Raw genomic sequence first — 24,580 nt, forward strand, 5'->3', positions numbered from 1 at the left:
CAAACCACAGTTCCACAAAACAAAACAAAACAAAATACACACACACACACACACGTTAAATATTGATACTTTCACTGTTAAGGAAGTTTAACCACAAGGCTGGAAAAGGAGAATGCCCACAGAAAGAAAACACACTTCAAATATTGTTACGGACTATGCATTCATCACTGAACTGGGTCTGCTTCAGCTTACCCACGTTTGATGTTGTGCAATTCCTTGTCCTTGGCTTTATCCTTCTCCTTTTCTCTCTTCTCTTTGTCTCTGCCTTTACGGCGATCTCTGTCCCGGGATCGACTTCGAGTCCTTCTATGACTGGACCGTTCACTGCTTCGACTATGGGAACGCGGACGAGGTCTTGACCTGGACCTACAAGAAACAGATTTTATTAAATGGAGTTAGTATAAATATTTTTTTTATTTTAAGAAGTAAATATTCATTTCAGAAATCAGATGTGCAAAAGCAAGTACCTGAAGATAATCCTTCATGACTATTCTCAGTTAAAATGATATATGAGAAGATACATACTGACAACTTAGCAAGAAATTAAAAGTTCAGTCAAAAACAAGTGGAAGGGTTTGCTATTTGGTTTTGTTTGTTTTCAAGAGACAGTCTTATTGTATTGCTCGGGTTGGTCTTGAACTTCTGGGCTCAAGAGTTCTACCAGACTCAGTCTTTCCAGTAACTAAGACTCTAGACATGTTTAGGCAACTAGTGGAAGTCGGAAGGTGTTTTGTTTTGTTTTGTTTTTTCCCCCCAGCTGGTCATGAGGCTTGGACTCAGGCCCAGGGCACTGTTCCTGAGTTCTTATGCTCAAGGCTAGCACTCCACCACTTCGAGCCACAGCACCAGTTCTGGTTTTTTGGTGGTTAATTGAAGATAAAGAGTCTCATTTATTGCAATTGGTGAAGAGAGAACTCTCTCTAACCCTGTCATTTCTGCTTTCTTATTCAATATAGTTTTTTCTTTTTTAATATATTTTTCTTCTATTGTCAAAGTGATATACAGAGGGGTTACAGTTTCATATGGAAGGCAGTGCATTCATTTCTTATCCAACTTGTTACCTCCCCTTGCCTTCCCCCTCCTCATTCCCCCCCCAATGTATTTTTATAAATTTCTAATTGCTTCAATACAACCATTCCTGTATCCCATTATTGGATAGGATACATTATATGCTAAGAAGTTATGACGTTACCTCCCAGTTATAGAACTAACAAGAAAACCTTCTACTAGGTTGATACTGTTACAAACAAACATTTATTCCAAACTAGTGCAAGAAGACAATGGGAAGTGACCAAGAGCATGAAGGTTTCCCAGAGGGCCAACACCTAGAAGAAAGAAACTGTAACAAGAAAGTTGTCATTTTTACTCTGAGAGTAAGCCCAAATCTGTACTACACAGAACAGCTATACCTTCAACTGAAAGCCCTCAGATTTTTTGAACCTCAAAGCAACAGACTGAGCACAACCTTAGCAACAGGTCAGTTACAGGACAATCCTCCAAAAAAGGTTAAAGGAAGACCCAGAATAAGGAAGGAAGGAAGGAAGGAAGGAAGGAAGGAAGGAAGGAAGGAAGTTCTAAGAAAAAGTGGTGATAAGAAAGAATAATAAAGAGGGTGACCATTATCAAAGTTTATTATGTGTATGGATGGGAATAACACAATGAAACACTGTTGTAAACTAATATACACCAATAAAAGAATCAGAAGCTGTATCTTAACATATAGAAAGCAGACTCCAAACAATTAAGAATAAAAGCATGAAACCAAAATTTCAGTACACATAAGTACACTCCTTAAGTACACATAATGGATGTATATGGGGGCAGAGGGGAGTGCTGGGGCTTGAACCAGGGCCTCATACACTTACTTGGCTTCTTCACTCATGGCCAGAGCTCTACTACTAAGTCATGCCTCCAATTAGAAGTTTTTGCTGGTTAACGGAGGTAAGAATCTCTCGGATTTGTCTACCTGGGCTGGCTCCAAAATGAATTGCTCAGATCTCAGCCTCCTAAGTAGTTAGGATTATAGGTGTGTGCCACTGACTGGCTCAGGACCTTACTTACTCACTCACCCACCCACTCACTCATTTATTTATAAGAATGGGTCTCACTGTGGAACCAAAGCCGATCTTGTACCCACACAACCTTTGCAACTTAAACCCAACCAACCAGTTTCCCGCTATCAAACTGTAAATCATATTATTCAGAGGAAAATAACAGATATTCACAATGTCCAGGAAAAAAATGTCAAAATTACCAGATATAGAAAGGAGTAGGTAAAACATGCTTCATCTTTAAAAAGTAAAATTTAAAAAGTGTATGGAAACTAATTCTAAAATGAGCCAGATGTCAGAAATAGCAGGTAAGGACTTTTAAAGCGGTAAATATAAATATACTTTCAATGAAAATAAAGCTAAGCAATTGCAGAAAAATTGCAAAAATTAGAAAAAAAAAGAAAATAGAAATTCAGTAACTGAAACAATATAAAAATTAAAATTATGCTGAGTGAGATTAATAGCAGATATGTGATGCCAGTGGAATTGGCACTTGAAAATAATGAACCAAATTATCCAGTCCACATAAGCGGTAGTGATCCTGTGTGGTCCCAAAACACTCAAATCTGAGGAAGGAGGATGGCAAGTTTGAGGCCAGCTTGGGCTATATGGCAAGCAGCTATCAACAACTACAAAAAACTACCATTATCAAGCAAACTAACAATAACAAATGCTGGCCAAAAGGGAACTCTATGACACTGTTGGTGGAATTTGTAAGCTTGTTCGAACACTCTGGAAAGCAGTGTGGTGGTTCCTCAAAAAATTACACATAGAACTACTTTATGACCTAGCAATCCCACTCCTGGGCATTTATCCAGTAGAGCACAAACAAGGATGCACTAAAGATACCTCCCAAACCATGTTCACTACAGCAGTATTTACCATAGTGAAGACATGGAATCAGGCCAGATGCCCCTCAATGGATGAACAGATAAGAAATGTGGTATGGGGGAGGGGAGGGATGCATGAGTGTGTACCCACCCACACCCATACCCACACATCGGACTCCTACTCAGCCATCAAAAAGAATGATATTGTGCCATGGAAATGGAAATGGAAAGACTTGGGAAGGATTATGTTAAGTGAAGTAAGCTAGATCCAGAGAAACACAGGTTTTACATGGCTTCTCTCCTTAGTGGGAACTAGAATGTACCTGTAAATCTAGAAGGAGACACACTGGGTGGCACCCGAGCAGTTATAAATGAATTGACTGAAATATAATAGAATATTTGGAGAACACAAACAATTTAATTCTTCAGAAAGCTTAAGTCAAAGCCTAACAAAAGGAGTACTAGGAAATGGGTACTTGCAAGGGGGGAGCGAGTCAAGAGGAGAGGAATAGAAGAAGGAATAGGAGAAATGAATAGAATGCAGGCAATAATGCATCTTATATGCCACAGAAAAGGAAGGGACGGATAGAAGGTAGGTGAAGATGTTGAAGGGAGGATGAGAAGATGTTGAAGGGAGGACACAGATCAAGATGCACTGAATACATAAATTGTTTTGTTACATGGCAAAAAATTCAACACATAACCTAAAACTTAAGAAAACTGAGGGAAAGGATAGAGTGGGAGGGGTGGGTAAGACCAAATAGGAGTGACATCGGTCAAGAGGCACTGTATTCACAAACTGTTCTGTTGAATGGCAACTCCTTTGTACTTGAAGAAAATAGAAATATATTTTTGATTCTACTATTGAATTTGAGGACTCAGTATCAGATGTTTACTGAAGAGGAAAAAGGACTGTTTGTAAGAAAAGAAAGCACCTCAGGGATTCAGGAACTGGAGTCTAGTCTGTGTATTTACTCCCAGAGGAAATAAAGATAAAGGACTGTGCAGAGCACAATTTACCTTGTGGCCAAAGATCTTACAAATTTACTGCAAGACAATCTTACAGATTCTAGAAGTTCAGCCAAACTCCAAAGAAGATAAATATGAAGAAGACCAAGAATAGGAATGCCACAGCCAAACTGATAAAATGAAAGAAGAAAAGTCTTGAAAGGATAACAGAAGCAAGTATAGAAATGGAACAATGAACCTCTTGAAATTGTATAAGTAACGAGGAAATGGAAGGAAGAGTCACAGAGGGGGCAATGGTTGGAATACAACGTACACATGCAGGGAAATGTCGCAATGAAAGCTTCCTTGTACAATTAATATATGCTAATAATAAAAAATAAATCAGCAAAAGTAGTACATTACAAATAAAGTGTTGATGGAATTCAATGTTGCTGAGGAGATCAAAAGAGATTAGAAGAAAATCTTAACATGAGGAAGAAAAATAAAACCAATCTTTTCAGGCTAGAGTGAAATAATAGAGACACAAACTTGTATTTTCAATAAAGAAAGACCATAGGAAAGTCAAAATATATAGCTAAACATAAGATATGATTATTTCCCTTCACTTAAAATATACACATGCACTTAAAAGTAAAAACTCAAGTGTTTTACCAGAAGGTTTTGGGAATCTACAAGGTCTATAAAGTTCAGGACACAATAGTACAACTGTAGTTATAAGGTTTCAACATTTCATGTGAAGTGGTATAAGAATAAACCTATGTGCACTAAGAGTAAGGGTACTTTAATATTGGAACAACTATTGAAACAAAATAAGGGCAACTAAAAGGTTAATACATAAAATTAAAAGTCATAAAAATATTCATTTTCCAAAAGAAGGCATAAAAGGAAGCATAAAGAAACAAAAAGGTGAGATAAACATACAATAATGAAATAAATAGATCTAATGAAATCAATAGATACATTAATTATTAATGAACCAAACATTTTGCAATGACTGAATATAATGGATAAATATAAGTGTAAATTACCAGTGCCTTGTCAACGTTTATTTTTAAATTCTATCTTATTATCTTTAAGTAATTGTACTAAAGAGTTATCATTCAAAATATCACTTTAAAAGTGCAATGCATCTTGAGCAATATTACCCTTTTCATCATTCCCCCCCTCCCAACGTTAGTCCCTCTCAATTTCCTTAATTTCATAGGATAGGTATCTAATATTATGATTGCATATTCCCCCTGCTGTCCCTATTCATTCCTCTACTTCCTCCCCTGTAAGTCCCCCCCTTTTCCAGTGCCAGTTTCCTGGTATTCATCGCTGGACTATAAGTTAGTTTTTCTAAGGAATTATACCATCTGAATTCTCCCCTACAACACCATACTTTGGTTAATAGATTTGTGTATACTTATATACAATACAACCCTGTATGTTTTTTCTTATACATTTATAAATTAGTTCTAAGTTCCACATATGAGAGAAAACATGTGTCCTTTGTCTCTCTGAGCCTGACTTACTTCACTTAACATAATTTTTTCCAGATCTATCCATTTCTTTGCAAATGATGTAATATCATTCTTTCTAATGGATGAGTAAAATTCCATTCTGTAATATACCACATTTTCTTGATCCTTTTGTCTACTGAGGGGCATCTGGGCTGTTTCCATACCTTGACTATGGTGAATAGTTCAATAATGAACATACTTTTGCAAAAGGCTTTACTGTGTCCTGATTTGTAATCTTTTGACTAAATGCCCAGGAGTGGACCTGCTGCATTACAGGTACTTCTATATTTAGTTTTTTCAGGAACCTCCAGATTCCCTTCCAAAGTGGTTGAATTACATTCCCATCAACAGGGTAATAGAGTTCCTTTTCCCTCCATCCATGTTAGTTTATGTTCTTGATGACAGCCCTTCTAACTGGGGTGCAATAGACTCTCAGGGTCATCTCAATAAATGCAGAAAAAGCCTTTGTTGAGATCCAACATCTTGTATGACAAAAGCTCTGAAGAAGGTAGGAACAGACGGAACATTCCTCAACGTAATAAAATGTTTATGACAAACCTACAGCCATTTCTCCTGAAATCAGGAAAAAGATGAGGGTGTCCATTTTTCCCACCCGTGTTGAATATAGATGGCACTAGATTCCTAGGCAGAGCAGTAAGGCAAGATAAAGGACATAAAAGAGATTCGAAAAGGAAGGAGTAAAACTACCCCAATTTTCATATGATAAGATTCTATATCTACAGCCTAGAAACTTGACCGCTAAGCTCTTGGATAAGCATTCCACAAAGTAGCAAGGTAGAAAACCAATTCACAAAAACCAGTAACAGCCAGGTGCCAGTGGTTCACACATGTAATCCTAGCTACTCAGGAAGCTGAGGGCTGAGGATCATGGTTCAAAGTCTGTGAAACTTTATCTAATTAGCCACCAGAAAACTGGAACTGGTACTGTAACTCAAAGTGGTAGAGCACTGGCCTTGAGCTGAAGAGCTCAGGGAAAGAGCCCAGCCCATAGTTCAAACCCCATGACCGACAAAACAAAAACAACAAAAAAGAAAAACAGTAATAGTTCTGTACACTAACAATGAGAGGAGAATGACTGAAATGAGGAAATCACCTTCACTGGCAAGTCTCAAAAAATTACTTGAGAATCAACCTAAACAAGGAAGCAAAGGATCTCTATAACCACCTGAATTGCACAGACACCAATGATGACTGGATGCATGAACTAGATACAAGCTCCCACCTAGAAAAAGAGTAAGCGCCCCTGGAAAGGATGAGTGAATACTGAGAACGCCACACCTGATCCAGAGAACTGAGACAACAAGGCCCTTCAGTGGGAAAGAAAGATTGACACAGCCTGCCCCTCCAGCCTTTCTTCTCTTTCCTGTTGCCTTTCCCTTCTATTCTGTCTGTCTGTTGACAATTAAAACTGCTCTCTCACTCTTATTTTCTTCTGTCTCAGTTCCCCCCCACCCATAATCCTTCCTTGCTAGCTATCCTCTTCACATGTAACTAGATGGCTGGAATAGCGCTGGTGGTTTGCATGTGTATGCAGAGAGTTATGAAACTGTCTTCATTTCTCTTTCCCCTTCCCGCAACACAACATTACCTAGATCTGTTCTACTTATCTCACTTCACAATGATCTCAGTAGGTAGCATAGCTGCCACCCTTTCCTGACTTGCACACTCATCTATTATTCAACAGTTACACACACACACACACACACCATCACCTCCAATGACCATCCTAGTTAACTAAAGATGGCCTAGGGCACACAGACGCTTCCTGGCTTCTACAATCATCCCATAATAAACCACCACCAGCAGCAACTGGCATTCACCGGGACTGACATTATTACCTCAAGGTTGTGGTTTTGTGGCCAAGCTTCCACAGCCCAAGTGGAGAAAAGGGCTGCATGCAGTGTCTTGAGCACTAAAACTGAATGTTTGAACACTGAGCCACATACCTCAAGTCTAATAACAAGAAAATATATGACAAGCTAGCTACTGCCTTGTCTCAGCATCTTTGAGAAATTCCCAACCAAAACAACATGACCACAGATGCATAAATCCCAATGAGGAAACACAGAATCTATGAAAAACTATGGAATATGCCAACAACTCCACAGTAAAGGTCTTCAGTGACAGTGACAAGAAACAAATTTCACAAAAGGAATTAAAAAGAAAAAAGCAGTGAAAAGGAAATTAAATTAAGGGATGTATAAGCAGCTGAGTAAATAAAAAGAGTATAAAGTGAATATGAACAAAACTGAATGAAAAAAAAGACAGTGAAGAATAAAAAGAGAAATTCAATGAAGATATAAAAATACTGAAAAAAATTAAATTAAAATCTCCCAAATGAAGAGCTCCATAACTGAAATAAAAACTCCTTGAAGGCATGTTGACAGAACAGAGGAAGTTGAAAACAGGGTATCAGAGATTATAAATCAGAAAGTAGACCAGTCAAAGACACTGAAAAACTAAGAAAACAGAACAAAACATTCAATTCCTTTAGAACATCATGAAAAGACCAAACCTGTGAATTTCAGATATAGAATAAGGGAAAGAGACACACACTACACTAAAAGCACAGGTTTATATTAAATAAAATAATAGCAAAAAAATATTCAACTTTGATAAAGAAGATGTTGATCTAGGTAAGCAAGGTTTCCAGACAACAAAGCAAGCATGATCGAAGATATGCCCATAGACACATAGTAGTTAAAACACTAGACAAGCATAATCAAAGATATGCCCATAGACACAGAGTAGTTAAAACACTAACAATGGGGGCTGGGGATATAGCCTAGTGGCAAGAGTGCCTGCCTCGGATACACGAGGCCCTAGGTTCGATTCCCCAGCACCACATATACAGAAAACGGCCAGAAGCGGCGCTGTGGCTCAAGTGGCAGAGTGCTAGCCTTGAGCGGGAAGAAGCCAGGGACAGTGCTCGGGCCCTGAGTCCAAGGCCCAGGACTGGCAAAAAAAAAAAAAAAAAAAAAAAAAAAAACACTAACAATGCAGAACAACAAAAAACAATAATGAAAGATGTAAGCAAAATGACAAGTCACCAAAATAACAGATTTCCCAACACATGGAAGGACATAATCCAAACACTGAAAAGTAACAATAGTCAACCTAAATAAGTGTATTCAGCAAAATAGTCTTCATACTTGAGAGAAAAATGAAAATCTTATGTGAAAAACAAAAGCTAAAAGAATTTAGTGGTCATGACCACTAAATTAGCACCGCCAAAAGAGACTTAAAGAAATCTTAAGCATAAAAGTCAATCAAAACAGGTTAGATACAGATATGAATAAACCTCGTGTGATAGATAAGTAGATTGGCAAAGAAGGAATAGAATAGCAATATCATTAAAACAACAAAATGGCAAAAAAATATGACTACGTTTCAACATTGACAGTGATTGAATCAGACACAATATGCAGTAAAAATGGCCAAAAGGCACGTTGAATTGCTTACCTCTAGCCATAAAGGAAATGCAAAACTTCTTTTTTTAAATAAATGTCTAAATAATTAGTAATATACTCTACCTAAGTGTTGAGTTAACAAATAAAGTATTTTTCATAAAAGGAAGCAGAAAACTTGATGAGACTGGTGGGGGGAATGGGATTGGTAAGAAGGGGAGGGAGGGAACAATAAAATGATGACTTTGATCAAAAGTACTATAAACATAAATGCTCACATTACATTGTTACTAGTTCCCTTTTACTACCACCTGTAGATACAAATAAATTTTAAAAGAAAAAATAATTACTCAAGTAATAGTATATTTGAGTAAATTATTCTGAGAATCTTTTGCTAGTATGCAAAATGAGAATACTAAGGACTACTTTATTTACCAGGAAGATTAGACACTGGGGGCTAAATGAGTTGTGAGCTAACTTACAAGAGACTGGGAGGAAAAAGCATATGCTAGGAAGCAGTAATAAATCTGAATTAAAAACATATGACATACATTTCCCTTATATCATAAGTAATCCAATAAAGAACAGCATTTTGATTTTTGACAAACCTTTTAAAAGGTCTTAAGTTTGACATAAAGGGTTGCTCAAATTTCACTCCATTTCTTCTGTATAGAAAGTTGAACAATAATCTGAAGGTCTAAAATGATACTGTTCCACAGGTAAGCCTAGGCTCAGCAGGGCCTCCAGTGGGCTGCCATTATCCTGAATCCCACATCACATATTATCCAACCTTACAAGTCTTTTGGGAGTAAGCAGAGGTCTCTGTGGGGACAAAGTGGGGCTACCATGTAAGAGCCACAGTCTAAATCGTCACCGTCCCAAAGAAAGCAGAGACGATCACTCTTCTATCATTGTTGTAGCAAAGCTAGATACTCTGACTGGCAAAGGCTTCTAGGCAGTTACTAACCAACCATCTCCTTAGTGCCCCTTAGTACCAATCTGTACTCTGAGCTTACCCAACTAAGTAGGAAAGTCAACTATCACCAATGCTACCTTACGGTTTTCCCTAAAATGAAGACTCCATTGGAGAAAATGTATGCCTACCATTCTCCAAACTATCTTACTTCTTATATTCACTTAGGGGCTGTGCTCCAAAACTATCTTGCTCATTCTTTACTCTAGGTCATTAGTTAAGCAACTCTGCCATTCTGGAATATTCCCATAAATATTGCTGGTGTGGTTCAATGAACTATGACAGCAAAAGCTGACTTAGCATTTAGGACACCAATGATGTCAAATTTAAAATGTAGTACATTTTAAGTCATCTCAGTATGCAATATAAGCTACACTGCTTTTTTCCTTTCAAGGCCTTATTTTCCTTTTTTCATCCTTTATTCTGTAAAAACTGGTGCAAGCACAAGAAAATTATTAAAAGGTGTTAAGAGACAAGAATGAGCACAGATATAAATGAATTAAGCTACTTACTTCTTCATTACATTATATTTTTGTACAAAATCCCTGTCTTACACAAATGACAGCCCCATTTGCTTTATTATGCCTTTACTTAAAAGTTTAAAGTGTCTTCATCAAGAATAAGAGATGAAGATAACAAAGTTCCTATCCTGACCAAAGGAAAAAAAAAAAGCCAAAGAAACTGTACTAAAATTGAAGGTATTTGTCCCTGGTACCATAAATAAATATCCTTCTGATAAATCACTCTAGAAGTCTCTAGAGTACCAAAGCCAATATGGAAATGTATTATAAGCAAAGAACCCTTTGATAAAAAATGTGACACTCTAGAACACACAATATATAAGCAATAAATGGACAGCAAGATGTCTTATTATACAGATAAATGCTTTCAATATCTACCAAATAAGAAGAATCACCATAACACCTCTACATAAAATGAATTACTGCCCTCAAAAACCAATCTGTCAAGTTTCTTAATTGGCTAATAACTTCTAAACACATATAATCCAAACAAATACTCTAATATTTTGTCTTTTGAAAAAATAGCTACAATGCTTCAAGTAGTCTCTTAAGTTGAAACCTACAAATAAAGATAACATGTACCACAAAATAAAACTGTTGTTAAACCCAAATAAAATAATTCTCATTGAATGAAACATGGGTTCCAGTCTAGCTAGGATGACATTGTGAACCTAAGAACCTAAATTTCATCCTGTACCAAAACTCAATTAAAACCATAATAACAACAGAGGAAATTCTTTAAAAGGATCTACACACAATGGAACAAGTGCACTATGGAAAGGATGTATCCACTGGTGGTTCAGAAGTAAAAGAAAACTAGGAAATGCTAAGAAAAGAAAATCCAGACCTCTTCAGAAAGTAGATCACCTTGAGGATGATGGTCCTGTGATGGTGCATCTTGATGGTCAGCCTGATTAGGCTGAAGCATCTAGGATATTAGGAAAGCAAAATGCTGAAGGTGTCTGTGAGGGCATTTCCAGAGAAGACAAGTAGGGGTCTCAGGAGAGTGCTGCCTTGAATACGGCTGGCACCATCCCTTAGGCTGGAAGTCCTGAAGGACTCCCAGAGGGAAAGAAGAAAGGCATCCAGTGTAGGAACTTCCTTTCTCTGCTTCCTGGCTGCCATAATGACATTATGCTCTGCTGTGGTTGTCTCACAGTAAAAAACTGCAATCTCTAAAGATGAGCCAAAATAAATCAATCCCCCCCCCCCCAAGTCATTTTAGTCAGGCATTTGTCACAACAACAGTGAGTGAGTAATACACAAACACTGGCCTAAAAATAACTTACCTCAAATCTCTAGTCCATCTACAAAATCATTTATTACTATTGATCCATGAAAATTCTGCATAGTATCATACACAACAAGGAAAAGAATCCAGCATTCACACAATACAACTCCAACCAAAGTAACCTATAATAGAGATGTTTCAAGAGAAGGATGTATACATGCCCAGTTCAAAAAGAAAAATCACCAGAACTTAATACTCCAATGTGAATTACAAGCGAGTAAATTCAGAACAAATTTGGACAATGAGATGTCTGATTTGAGGAAAGAATCAGAAGAAAAAGAAGTGAAAGTACTCAATGGATGACATGACTGAGCATGTCAGACACATAGATATTAGTGATAAAAGAAAACAAAAATAGAAAAGTCAAAAAAGAAATAGAAGAGACCCACAATATGCATCCAACTCAACCAAAGTTCTAGAAGAAGAGTGATATATCAAGAATGTTTCTAGAACTAGAAAAATCTACCTACAGAAAGGGTACAATGTATAATTTGGAAAAATGGACTGACCTTAATTAAAGTTACTGTACATTAAGGATAATGGAAAAAGAATGCTCTGACCTAGTAACTAAGAGTCAAATTGTCAGGACTCCTCAGCTATCTAGTGAAATAATGGCTTCAATTTTCATGAGGAGTTCAACTAGGCTCTTCCCCTGTGCTTGCAAGGTTATATAGAGACAAGCTCTACTTCAAGAGCCAAAGCCACAGGGGAAAAAATAATGAAAGTCTAATTCAACTTCATGTCAAAAGCATGATACAATTTCTAAGCAAAGCAATATATATTTAAAAGAATATAAAGATGATAGGGAGGGAAATGATTCAAAATTAATTCTCTTAAAAGAGCAGAACATGGGCCAGGTACTGGTGGCTCATGCCTATAATCCTAGCTACTCAAGAGGCTGAGATCTGAGGATCATGGTTCAAAGCCACCCCAGGTAGTAAATAAAGTCCGGGAGATTCTTATCTCCAATTAAACACCAGAAAACTAGAAGTGGCATAGTAGCTCAAAGTGGTAGTGTGCTAATCTTGAGCAAAAGAGCTCAGGCGCAGTGCCCAAGTCCTGAGTTCAAGCCCCATGACCAACAACAACAAAAAGATCCAAATATATTAGTAATTAATAAATATAAGTAAACTAAAAAATAAAAGTAAAAGGATTGTCAGACTGAAAAAGAAATAAACTATAGGCAACTTTCAAAATGAATAACTTCAGAAAGAAAAATTTAAGAGACTGAAAATAAAGTTATGAGAAAAATATCATACAGGTACTTACAACAACAAAAAATGATGAAACTATACCAATATCACATAAGTTTATCAGATAGATTCTAAGTAAGGACGGTATCTAGAAATAAAGACTGGCACTTCATGATAATAAGGTCAATCCTCAAAGAACATATAACAATTCTTTGTTTGTGAACAAGTAACAGAGCTTCAAAACATAAAGAATTCAGATTGTGGACTTATCAATGAGTTCTCTTGTTAACTGACAAAATAGTAAATTTTCAAAGAAAATTCTATAAAAAAGAAAATTCTTTTTTTTTCTCAAATTTTTATTATCAAACTGATGTACAGAGAGGTTACAGTATCATACGTTGGGCATTGGATACATTTCTTGTACTGTTTGTTGCCTTGTCCCTCATAAAAAAGAAAATTCTACAGTAAAAGTAAACAAATAGAAGCTTTGGGAAATGGTTAAATTCACCAATTTAACTAGAGGTCTCAAAACTGAAGAATATTCATTCTATCAAATTTATGTATAATAATTCCTAAAATAAACCACACAGGTTATAAAGGTTAAAAAACAGCATTCAAAATATAATGGGTATCAAAGAAGAAAATGACAAATAAAAGACATCCAAAGGAGGCTTGCAATGGTTAGATACTCTAAGTGATATACGTCAACACAACCTATGGCAAGAGGAAATCAAGGTAAGCATTATTTAAATATTGGAATTAAGTGAAAGCTAAAATATGACATAGCAAATATGTAGGCTATATAGCTAAAGCACAGTTCAAAAACATTACAGGGCCAAAAGTAAGAAAAGTATACAAATGTTAAAAATAAATAAATAAATGATCGCTAAGTATCTGTTACAAGGAGTTGAAAAAAAAATACAAGAAGGTGAAGGAAAAATGGAAAAAAAAAGAGCAAATTGATGAAATAGAAACATTACATTTAAGAAAGGCAAAAACCAGATTCTACTAAAAGATTACCAGGGAATAAACCCTCAGTACAAAGTGATTTAAAAAAACAGTGAAGACACAGACAAAAATGTATGAAACAATTGTTTTAGACATTGTACAAAAGGCAACTCAGGACTGTGATCCCTCCAATCAATCAATCGATGAACCAAAGAATATCCCCAGATGACTCCCTGCCTTGAGAGAAACCAGGCCCCTGCGCAGGGAGAGAGAAGTTAACACCTGGTGGATTTGAAGAGTTATAGAGACAGACCTGCAGGAGGCATGGGTGGCCAGAATCTACAAAATATTGCATGAAAGAAGAAAGCTAAATAGAAAGAGAATTACAGAAATCTACAGTAGGGTTCATCAGATATTTCCATATCTGATGCAAATCCATATGCCTCAGTCACAATCAAGATGACTAAAGTATGTTGGGGGGGGCAGGTATCCATAGTATAACTCTTTTGAATAATTAAGATTAGTAAAATGAGCAGCAGGAAGCTGAAACATAGTGTTGGGGAGAGGTCAAGGGGAAAGAGAAAAGGAATGGAAAGAAGAACAGTGAGCAAATATAGTCTTGATACTCAGTGTACATATGAAACTAGGAAAGTGGTAGGATGGGACAGACAGGGGTGGGAATAATGGAACACAACACTAAGAGTCATGGTACTCATAAATGGCCATGGTTACTTGCAACCCTCTTGTAGCACGACTTTTAATGATAAAAAATCAAAGTCTATTTATAAAGCTGTTCTTTGAAACTATTTCAAATAAGGACCCACATTTATTATTTCTTTGAGGAAAATACACACATTCTGAACTTCAACTCCTAAGTAATTTTTTTCCCAGTTTTAGTTACTCATTGACTTTCATTTGCCTTAGAGAAACCTATGTAAATCAATGTAGTCACCAAATATTCCAATCTACAAAACTAACACCTACTATCTTCACTAAGATCAAAGGTACTAAGACTTGTAGATCAAGCATTTGCAAACAAGGTTTATTTGTATATTCTGGAAACATGATTCCCTAGTTATACTGCCCAACTGAAGCAGTATTTCTTATCCACATTCTACATGCATTTAATTTGGACTCATGTGAACTTTACTTCTAGGTTATCTACTGGGTGATCACTAATATGTCAAAACCAACTGTCAGCTGGGCACCAATGGCTCCCACCTGTAATCCTAGTTAATCAGGAGACAGAGATCTAAGGATCATGGTTCCAAGCCAGCCTGCGAAAGGAAAGTCCTTAAGACTCTTATCTCCAATTAACTACCCAAAGCTAGAAAGGAAGCTGTGGATCAGGAAGAGGTGGAAAACTAGCCTTGAGCACTAAACCTCAGGGACAGTGCCCAGGCCCTGAATTCAAGCCCCAAGACTAGCACAAAAACAAAGCAAACAAAACAACAAAACAAATCTCTCCTATCACAGTTAATGCTTTTAAAATTCACAATACCATACTTTTTAGTCTAAGTTTTAGCAATATTACAGGGTCTATCTAACACAATTACCACAATCTCAGTGTGCTTAAAAACAAGCTATCAGTATTCAAGTTACTTGAATTCTCTGGAGTATTTAAACAAATAGGAGTTATCAGCATCTCCTTTGGGTATTTTGAAGATTTTTTTACTTTTTTCTGTCAGGGCAGTTATTTGTTCTGCTTTGCTGTTACTTTGAGAAACGGGAACTCTGAAAGTTCAGGTCACAGAGGAAAAAAAGTGATGAAACTAAAATCCAAACTCAGATTTGTCCCCATCCACTCAGCTATCGCACAATGCCAGTAATACACAAATGCCATATAATTTTCAAATAAAATCTATAAAGTAGAAAATATTTACAGACTCATTTCTCATTATCTAAAACTCAAACCCTATTTTATGACAAACAGATTAATTTAACTAGGCATCTTGGAAGTCTAATCACTGGAAATTCCTAGTAATCATTTCGTCTCTCCGTTCTTAAGAAAAGATTCTAAAAGTCTGAACTGGGATGAGGGAAAAGAGAATGAAGAATGCCAGTGCTTCCCTACTAAAAAAAGAAAAAAATTAAAAAAATAATAACCCACCCACTATGCCAAAGGTTAAGTCATTTAGTGAAGTTCAAAGATCTTCAAAGACTTCTTAGATCCAGATAAGCCCATATGTTACCAAAATTCTACGAAAAAGCTATTACTTTCCAATCTGCTGCTCTTGCTGAAGACACAGAACACACAGATGCCTGGCGTCACTCGCCAGTCTTCCTCAATTTTCACACCAGATAATCAACGGCCACCAATAACTTTCCAATCTAAAAATCCTACAAATGTCTTTATTCTATCAGTGTCTGGTCCACTTGTTAAATCTGAAAGTCACCATAAAAGACCATTCAGTTACTGTACAATAAGTGTTAATTTGCTAATTTCTTCACAGGTAATCAATTAAAATGTAAAATATTGAATAAAATTAGTTGCACTAAATTTAACAGCTGCTCCATAAGCATAATTAGTTTCACAAGGGCCATATGTATTCTGAACAGAGACAGAGTTGAAACAAATAAGACAGATTTTAAACAAGTTTGAGAAAATCTGCATTTAATTAGCAGGTGGGCACTACAACTGCATAACGTTTTTATACATTTATATTTATGAAGTGACAGAAGATCTAAAGGCTTTTTAAAACAGCGTTTATTGTTTGAATGGGAACTGTTATGCTGCATGCTAAAGTGATTTAAATCCTTATAGCTCTGCTTTGAAAAAAAATCATAAATGGTGAAAGAAAACATGTGGAAAACTGTAAAACTAGAAAGAATTCACGACACAAAACAGACACACATACCATAACTAAAAGGAAACTACACTTAATTAAATGTACACTACATCTGGAATATCAGCCTAATAAAATGTGAAACTATTAATTTTCATTGTTCCAAAGGAAATGAGGTCAGTGTCATTCAATAATTCCTCCAATTACATTGGACTAACTCCTTAGACTATGTTCTGGTCACCATCTAATCCTCAGTGCTACATACTTTAAAATATCCTTACGTTAAACTTTAAATAAAAGCATTTAAATTACAAAGGGGTAAAAGAATAAAACCAGTGAATAAAAATTGTTAGCAGCTGGTGGCTACTAGCATCATACTTTACCTCTGAAGGCTAAGGGAGGGGCTTGCAACGAGTGAGAGACCACACTGGGTTGTTCTTATGACCACTAAAAGCATCACTAAAAAATAGGGGTAGGAAACATGATTTTAAAAGTCAAACGACATTTGCCTCACCAGTACTCTCATTAGCTTCCATAGTTGCCATTACTAATTGCAAAATGCATTTCTAAGTTACCTTTTCAAAAGTAAATGCTTTAACATTCCTTAACAGAATAATAAAGAGCAACAACTTTTCTAAGAGAGGATGATAATTTTCCAACTAGAACAGTGAAAGAAAGTGGGCGAGGCTAGAGAGGGAGTGTCTACCAATTAAGTAAACCAGTACCTCAATACCTTATACAAGCTACCTGCTGCTTCCAGCCAAGTAAGAAGTAAATGTCACTTAGGAATGAAAGATACTGCACTACAGAAAATGTTTTAACCAAGAAGTATGTCTACATAAATAATTTAAATAAGTAATTTAAATAATTTAACATTAATGTTGGTTCTAATATCTCACATCTTGGGATTACATGCTTTTCATTGTACTAAACTTACACATGAACATGAAAATTTTTGTATTCATAAAGCCCATAAATTAAAAAAACAATAAATATTATTGTACAATAAAACTGTGACAGTACATATTTTGAAATTAACACTTTATTTTCAAAACTAAAACAAAAAAGGCAACTATCACCTTTAAAAATACAGGCAGGGGTGGTAGTTCACCCTCTGTAATTCTAGCTACCAAGGAGGCTGAAATATGAGGACTGTAGTTCGAAGCCAGCCCCAGCAGGAAAGTCCTCATGACTCTTAACTCTACATCAGTTTTTATCCATAGTAAGACCAAAAGAAATGTTTATACTCATATTCAAACTTAAACACTACTGTTTTTATTTTTATCTAACTCCTTTTATTGTCTGGAGTCCTCCAGAAGAAGAAAAATGGCTTTAATGTTTATTTTCACCTGACAGTTTCACTTTGTTTTCTTTATTGTCAAAGTGTGATACAGAGGAGTTACAGATTCATATGAAAGTCCGTGAGTACATTTCTCGTTCTACTTGTTACCTCCTCCCTCATTTTCCCCCTCCCTTCCCCTTTCCCCCAAGAGTTGTCCAGTTGGTTTACACCAAATGGTTTCTAAGTATTGCTTTTTGGATGGTTTGTCTTTTTGTTCTTTGTCTCTCGATTTTGGTATTCCCTCTCCCTTCTCCAGTTCTATTACCCGTATCAGACAATATCCAGGGTACTGGATGTAGTACAGTGGTAGCGAGGGTACAGCCAAAGGAAGAGAATACAAGAGAAAAAAAACTAAACAAACCAATCAGTCAAACAGACAAGAAAAAAGAGAAAAAAAGTAGTATGAGTTCACATAGCATGTTGAGAATAATTACAACAGTGGTATAACTCTTGTTTCTGTAACGTGGAGTTCATTTCACTTGGCATCTTCTTATGTGGTCATATGGGTGTAGTTATTGGGGTATTTTGGTCTTCTACCATGACTAGCCTATTCCTATACTAGCTATTCCTATGAGGGACACCATAGGGTTTATGTTTCTTTGGGTTGACAGTTCCACTGGCCAAAACAAACCCCTCAATTAAGTTTTACAACCAATAATAGCCCATAAATTCATGAGACAATCAACAAACAATAAAACATGCTTCTTAAAAAAGTAAACAAGGGCTGGGAATATGGCCTAGTGGTAAAGTGCTCGCCTCATATACATGAAGCCCTGGGTTCAATTCCTCAGCACCACATATATAGAAAAAGCCGGAACTGGAGCTGTGACTCAAGTGGTAAGTGTTAGCCTTCAGCAAAAAGAAGCCAGGGACAGTGCTCAGGCCCTGAGTCCAAGGCCCAGGACTGGCCAAAAAAAGAAAAAAACAACAACTAGACAATAATCACTCATTTCTATTTTTACTATTGACTATAAAGGTTTTTTAAAACTTGAGTTCAAGTTAAAAAAGAAAGAAAAAGAAAGTAGGAGCAGCATACTGTATCTCATACTCAGCCACTCTGGAGGTAGAGGCAGGTGAACCAAAGAACAAGGCCAGATGGACTGAGCATGCGGGTGTGGGTGGCTCAAGTGGTAGAAGGCTTGCTAGGCAACCACAAGGCCGAGTTCAATCCTTGGTACCAAACTAATTATTAATTTAACCAAAGGCTAGTTTAATTAATTTAACTAATTAATTAAAAGCATTTTATTCTCTTGAGAAAGAATGACATTGCCCCATTCGTAAGGAAATGGAAAGACTTGGGGGAAAAAAAATCATACTAAGTGAAGTGAGCCAGACCCAAAGAAACATAGACTCTATAGTTTCACTCACTGGCAATAATTAGTACATGTCTAGGATAGTCCTAGCAGAAGATCACAATAGCTCAATAGCTATGTACATATGAACACATAAGATGATGCTAAGCAAAATGAACTCCAAGTTATGGATATAAGTGGGTTTATCATTGTTGTTGTTATGTTCAAGGTACTATGTGAAATTATGCCATTTTCTTTTGTGTTTCTTCCCCATGGTTTTACCCCTGGTGTCACTGTAACTGATTTTGGTACCTTGGGTATTGTATATACGTTTATTGGAAGTAGGGAAGGTGAACATCAAAACGGAGAGACAAAGGGTAAAAGGCGAACCAATGCGACAGCAATACTTGCAAAACTATATGCTGTAAACCAACTAGGGGGGGCTGGGAATTGGGGAGGGGGAAGGTAGGAGAAAAATGAGAAGGTAATAAGTTTGATAAAAAATGCACTCACTGCCTTAGGTATGAAACTGTAACCCCTCTGTAGATCACTTTGACAATAAATAAATCAATTTAAAAAACTATTAAAAACAAATATAATAAAAAATATATACTTCTTCCCATAATACCCAGAGTTGTCATTCAATCAATAAAAAGAGCTGGGGTGGCACCTATGTAAGCCATCACCCAATAAGTGCAAAGCCCTCCCCCAGGAGGGGTGGGAGGAGCCACCAGTTATAATAACTGCCCCCTGAGAGGATTCTATTGTCCTCCCAGGTCTCTGTGCAGTCAACTTCACTGTCTTCCTTTCACTGTCAATAATCTTGGTCTGTCTGCTTTAAACACTCTCACTCCTTTTAATTCTTTCATCAGTGGATAAACAACATACCTGTTCCCCTAGACCATTCCTTTACTTTTATTATATCTTCTGTTCCTCCCTGTCCAGGATCTTTTAGGCTAGAATAGAAGCTCCAAAGAACTGCTTCTTTGATGAACCCATATATCCATGTACCTAGAACTGTGTCTGTCACTAGGAGTATATTCACAGCTGAGGATGCCTATAATCCCAGCTACCCAGGAGGCTGAGATCTGAGGACCATAGCTTGAAGCCTCAAGGCTGAGGTTCTTATCTCAAATTAAGCACCAAAATAAGCCAGAAGTGGAGCTGTGGCTCAAGTAGTACAGCACTAGCCTTAAGCAGAAAAGCTAGGGGACAAAACCTATGCCCTGAGTTTTAGCCCCAGGAATAGCATACACACACACACACACACACACACACACACACACACACAAAAGGAATAAATTTGCACACTACAGTCCCAATTAAATCTGCATAATAACTTAACATTTGCCTTAATAAATCAGTTAAATATGGATGTTTCCCATATATGTACAATATCTAATGACATTTTCTAACAGCAAATTATCCTAACACTATCCATCCTTTTGGCTCAAACTCAAATTACTTTGTATCTCTCATACCATGATAATAATAGCTAAGAAAACTCATAAAATAAACATCAACAAAAGAACTCTTCTATCACTAGTTTTTCACAAAATGTATGCATATATCGCCAAATTATTTTTCTAAACTCTACACGTTCCAAACTGGAACCACTGTCCATACCCTACAAGTGTAGACGTGTCTCAGTTATCTTCATGAATGGAGAATTCTGGCCCTATGCCAAATATAGACATGTCTCAGTCATCCTCATGGATCGGACATTCTGGCCCTATACCAGTTTCTATGATAAGTTCCAAGAGGACCATTTACATGTCACCTTGATCACACTTCTTTGTTCCCTTGTCCTAAGTGCTTTAATTAATATCTAGCATGTTCAGCAGTTTGACAAAAGCATTTTATAAACTTTCAAGACTAAAAAAATGTGTTTTTGTTTTGTGTTTGCACTGAGTCTTGAAATCAGGGCCTCATGTTTTTGACTTATGGCTAGTTCTCTACCATGGAAGTCATGCCTCCAGTTCATCTTTTTGCTGGCCAGTTGAAGAAGATAAGAGTCTCTCCAACTTGCCTACCCAGGCTGGCTTTGAATGGAGATAGTAAGGTTTCAGACTCCCGAGAAGCTAGAATTTCAGATGTGAGCCAAAGACACTTGGCTAGAAATGGTTTTTTGAATCACCCATTCAATCCATGAGTCTACGGAGATAGAAAAGTTGATCTGAAAAACCACAGGGAAAAATAAATCTCTAAAACATACAGCTTAAAAAGTTATGGAAAACAGACAACTGTGCTTTAGCAGATACTAAAAGAGGTTACAAGGCTCTATAATAAGAACAAATTTGTACTGGCACATGAACAGATATACACAGCAAGGGAAAAGAACAGCAAATGCAGAAATATACTCAAATGCATATAAAAATTGAGATGATAACAGTGATGTCAAGGGAGGAAAGTCATATTAGACTGACTGGGGGCCAGACAAATTGACTCATGCCTGAAATCTCAGCTACATGGGAGGCAGAGACAGGATGACTGTGTGTGAAGTGGGCCAGGGAAAAGCATGAGTCGATCTGAAAAGCACGGGAGGGAGAGAAGGAGGGAGGGGGAAGGGGAAGGAAGAAGGGAAGAAGAGAAAAAGGGAGGAAGAAAGATGGGAAGATGGGAAGGAGGGAGGGGAAGGAAGAGGTTGGGTTGTGGCTGAAATTATACAATGCTTGAGTTCAAACTCCCAGTGCTGCCAAAAAAAGGTGTGTGTGTGGGGGGGGGGGGGGGGGGTAAGGGGATGACTTGGGAGTAACTGCATAGCTGTTTGAAGAAAAGAGAATTTGAGCCAGTCTTCACACCGTTCATAAGGATAAATTTGGATGAAGGTGTGGCTCAAGTGTAGAGCACCAGCTAAGAAAGCAAGCTAAGCAAGTCTGAGTTCAAACCCCAGTGAGAGCAAATATAGAAATAAACTCAAAATGGACTGGCTATCTAAATGTAAAAGTAAAACTAAAAGGTATACTAGGTCACATGGTATATTCTTTGATACATTTGGTATAGGCAAAGGCCTATTTCTAGATTTGGTTAAATTGTTTTTAAACACACACCCACACCCACACATACACACACACAACCACCACCACCACCAACCAACAACAACACCAAAAAGACCATAAGCAAAGTCAAAGCACAAGAAAGTATTTAATTAAGAACAATGGAAGAGGGCTGGGGGAATGGCTCAAATGGTAAAGGGCCTGCCTTGAGTTTAAACCTTGCTGCCATAAAAAGGAAATAAGCAAAACAAGATTAAATGCTCCTTACAAGAAATACACATAACATAGGGAACAGCAAGTTTAATGGTATAAAGATGGAAAAAGATATACCAATTATGTAAAGCATATAAAGATATACTAATAAAATACTCAGTAGACAAATAAGACTTTAAGACAAAAAGCATTAACTACAGTATAGAAGGATATTTAAAAATAATAAAAGCTCAAGAGAATTACATTCCAGACTTGTAGCATGCAGAATTATGGCCTTCAAACTAATTAGTACAAAGCAAGGAAAGGTTTTAAAACAATTTTCAATAATCAAAAAACGAGTAGACAACTGTACAGTATGATAATAAAATATTTAGACTAAATTAACAAGTTTGATCTAACATGTAAACAAAACTTCTACAAATAACTGAGAATATACATACTCCTTTAAGGTACATACAGCATATTTACAAAAACTGTCTGTGTGCTAGAAAAAGGAGAAATCTCAATAAGTTTGAGGACTGAAAATATTTGAACATGTCCTCTGATCAATTATGCTAAAAAACAATGATGAGAACAATAACTGGAAAAATAACTTTACAAGTTTTAAACTGTGCTTCTACACATTTTTAAATAATCAAGGGGAAAAGAAAATACGTCTTAACCAGACAAGAATAAAAATACTACATGAAACTCAGGGGACACAGATACTAAATGGTGCTGGGAGAAAAATGCATAAGCATAAATGTATATTCTCAGCGGAAGGGACTAGTAAGTACCCATTTCACTATTCATTAAAAGCAGAACAAATTAAGTCCAAAGATGCAGCAAAGGAGGCAAGGCTGGAGCTCAGTGTTTCGGTGACTTTCCAGCATGCACAGGCCTTGGGTTTGATCCCCAACACTAGAAAAGAAGGAAAACCAAGCAAAGAAGAAGAAAATGATTAAAATAAAAGTTCATGTTTAGGGCACTAAAACCCAAAGTTAGTACTCTGGAAAGACTTAAACTTGATGAACCTCTCACGGGATTGAGGAAGACTTTCAGAAAGCGTATTATATCAACTAAGGAGAGTAACAAGGGGATTATCATAGCACTGTCTTCAGACAGCACAGACACACAGGTGAGAAACTACATCCTGCAAACACAGTTGAAAATTCAAAATGGACACAGCTCCTATCTGAAAACAAGGATCATAATATTTATAAACTGACATGGTAAATTGAAGCCCCTTTGTGTAACTACTTAAAGACAATTACCTAAAGATAATAAAAACAAAAATAATAAGACACCATTATAAAAATAAAGAAGACAAATCAGCGTAGACGACATTAAATATTAATAGACAAAGGGCTTATAACCAGAATGCATTTTTTTAACTTAGAAGGTTTAGAAATTATTAAGAAATAAGCTGGGAGAATCGGCTCAAGCCTATAACCTGTGCTACTTGGAAGGTGGAGATTGAAGGATTTCTGTTCAAGGCCAGCCAGTACAAGAAGCAGTACTTGAGTTTCCATCTCAACCAATGTCTAGGCACAATGGCACACACCTTTAGCCCAGCTATCAGGGAAGTACAAGGTCTGTGTGCAGTGATGTGTATCTGTCACTCTAGGGATATAGGGAAGCAGGGAAACACAAGCAGGAGGATTAAAGCCCAAGCCACCCAGGGTGGCTTTAGTCCCTACCTCAAAAATAACCAATGTCAAAAAGGGCCAGAGTGTGGCTCAAGTGGTACAGTGTTTGTTTAGTAAGTGTGATGCTCTGAGGTCAAGGTAAAAGAAAGAAACCAACTGGTTCAAAGGTCAACAGATTTACTTAGACAGGCACTTCAAAGGGATAATACCCAAAAAGCCACCATGAGAACAAGCTAAAATCCACAGGAGATACTGCCACACAGCTAGCAATATGGCTGAAGTTAACACACCATAATAGCCTCATGGGTAGGTGAGCAGAACACCGAGAACACTACTAGGAGGAGAAATCATATGGAATATATACTCTACATATAATCGACATAGAAGTAAATTGTGAAATATATATTCTGCAGCCCTCTACTTTTATTCCCAATACCCACACAATAGAAATGAATACGGCCTGATGCTGGTGGCTGACACCTATAATCCTAACTACTCAGGAGGCTGAGATCTAAGAATCACAATTTAAAACCAGCCCAGGCAGGAAAGTCTGTGAGTTTTTCATCTCTAATTAACCATCAAAAACAAAACAAAACAAAAGTGGAGCTATGGCTCAA

General features: G+C 36.8%; 1 protein-coding gene across 4 annotated transcripts in view; it reads right to left on the bottom strand.

Annotated features, from left to right (window-relative positions):
* The window catches only part of Rsrc1 (arginine and serine rich coiled-coil 1), a 258,776-nt gene that overhangs the window by 185,423 nt on the left and 48,773 nt on the right, over positions 1-24,580 (bottom strand). For all 4 annotated transcript variants that reach the window (XM_048347209.1, XM_048347208.1, XM_048347207.1 and 1 more), the window contains exon 4: positions 193-366. In XM_048347209.1, coding sequence (XP_048203166.1) covers positions 193-366 — 174 coding nt within the window. The remainder of the gene's footprint in view (positions 1-192; positions 367-24,580) is intronic.

Source organism: Perognathus longimembris, chromosome 5, assembly GCF_023159225.1.
Source record: "Perognathus longimembris pacificus isolate PPM17 chromosome 5, ASM2315922v1, whole genome shotgun sequence".
In the NCBI taxonomy this organism is placed as follows: domain Eukaryota; kingdom Metazoa; phylum Chordata; class Mammalia; order Rodentia; family Heteromyidae; genus Perognathus; species Perognathus longimembris.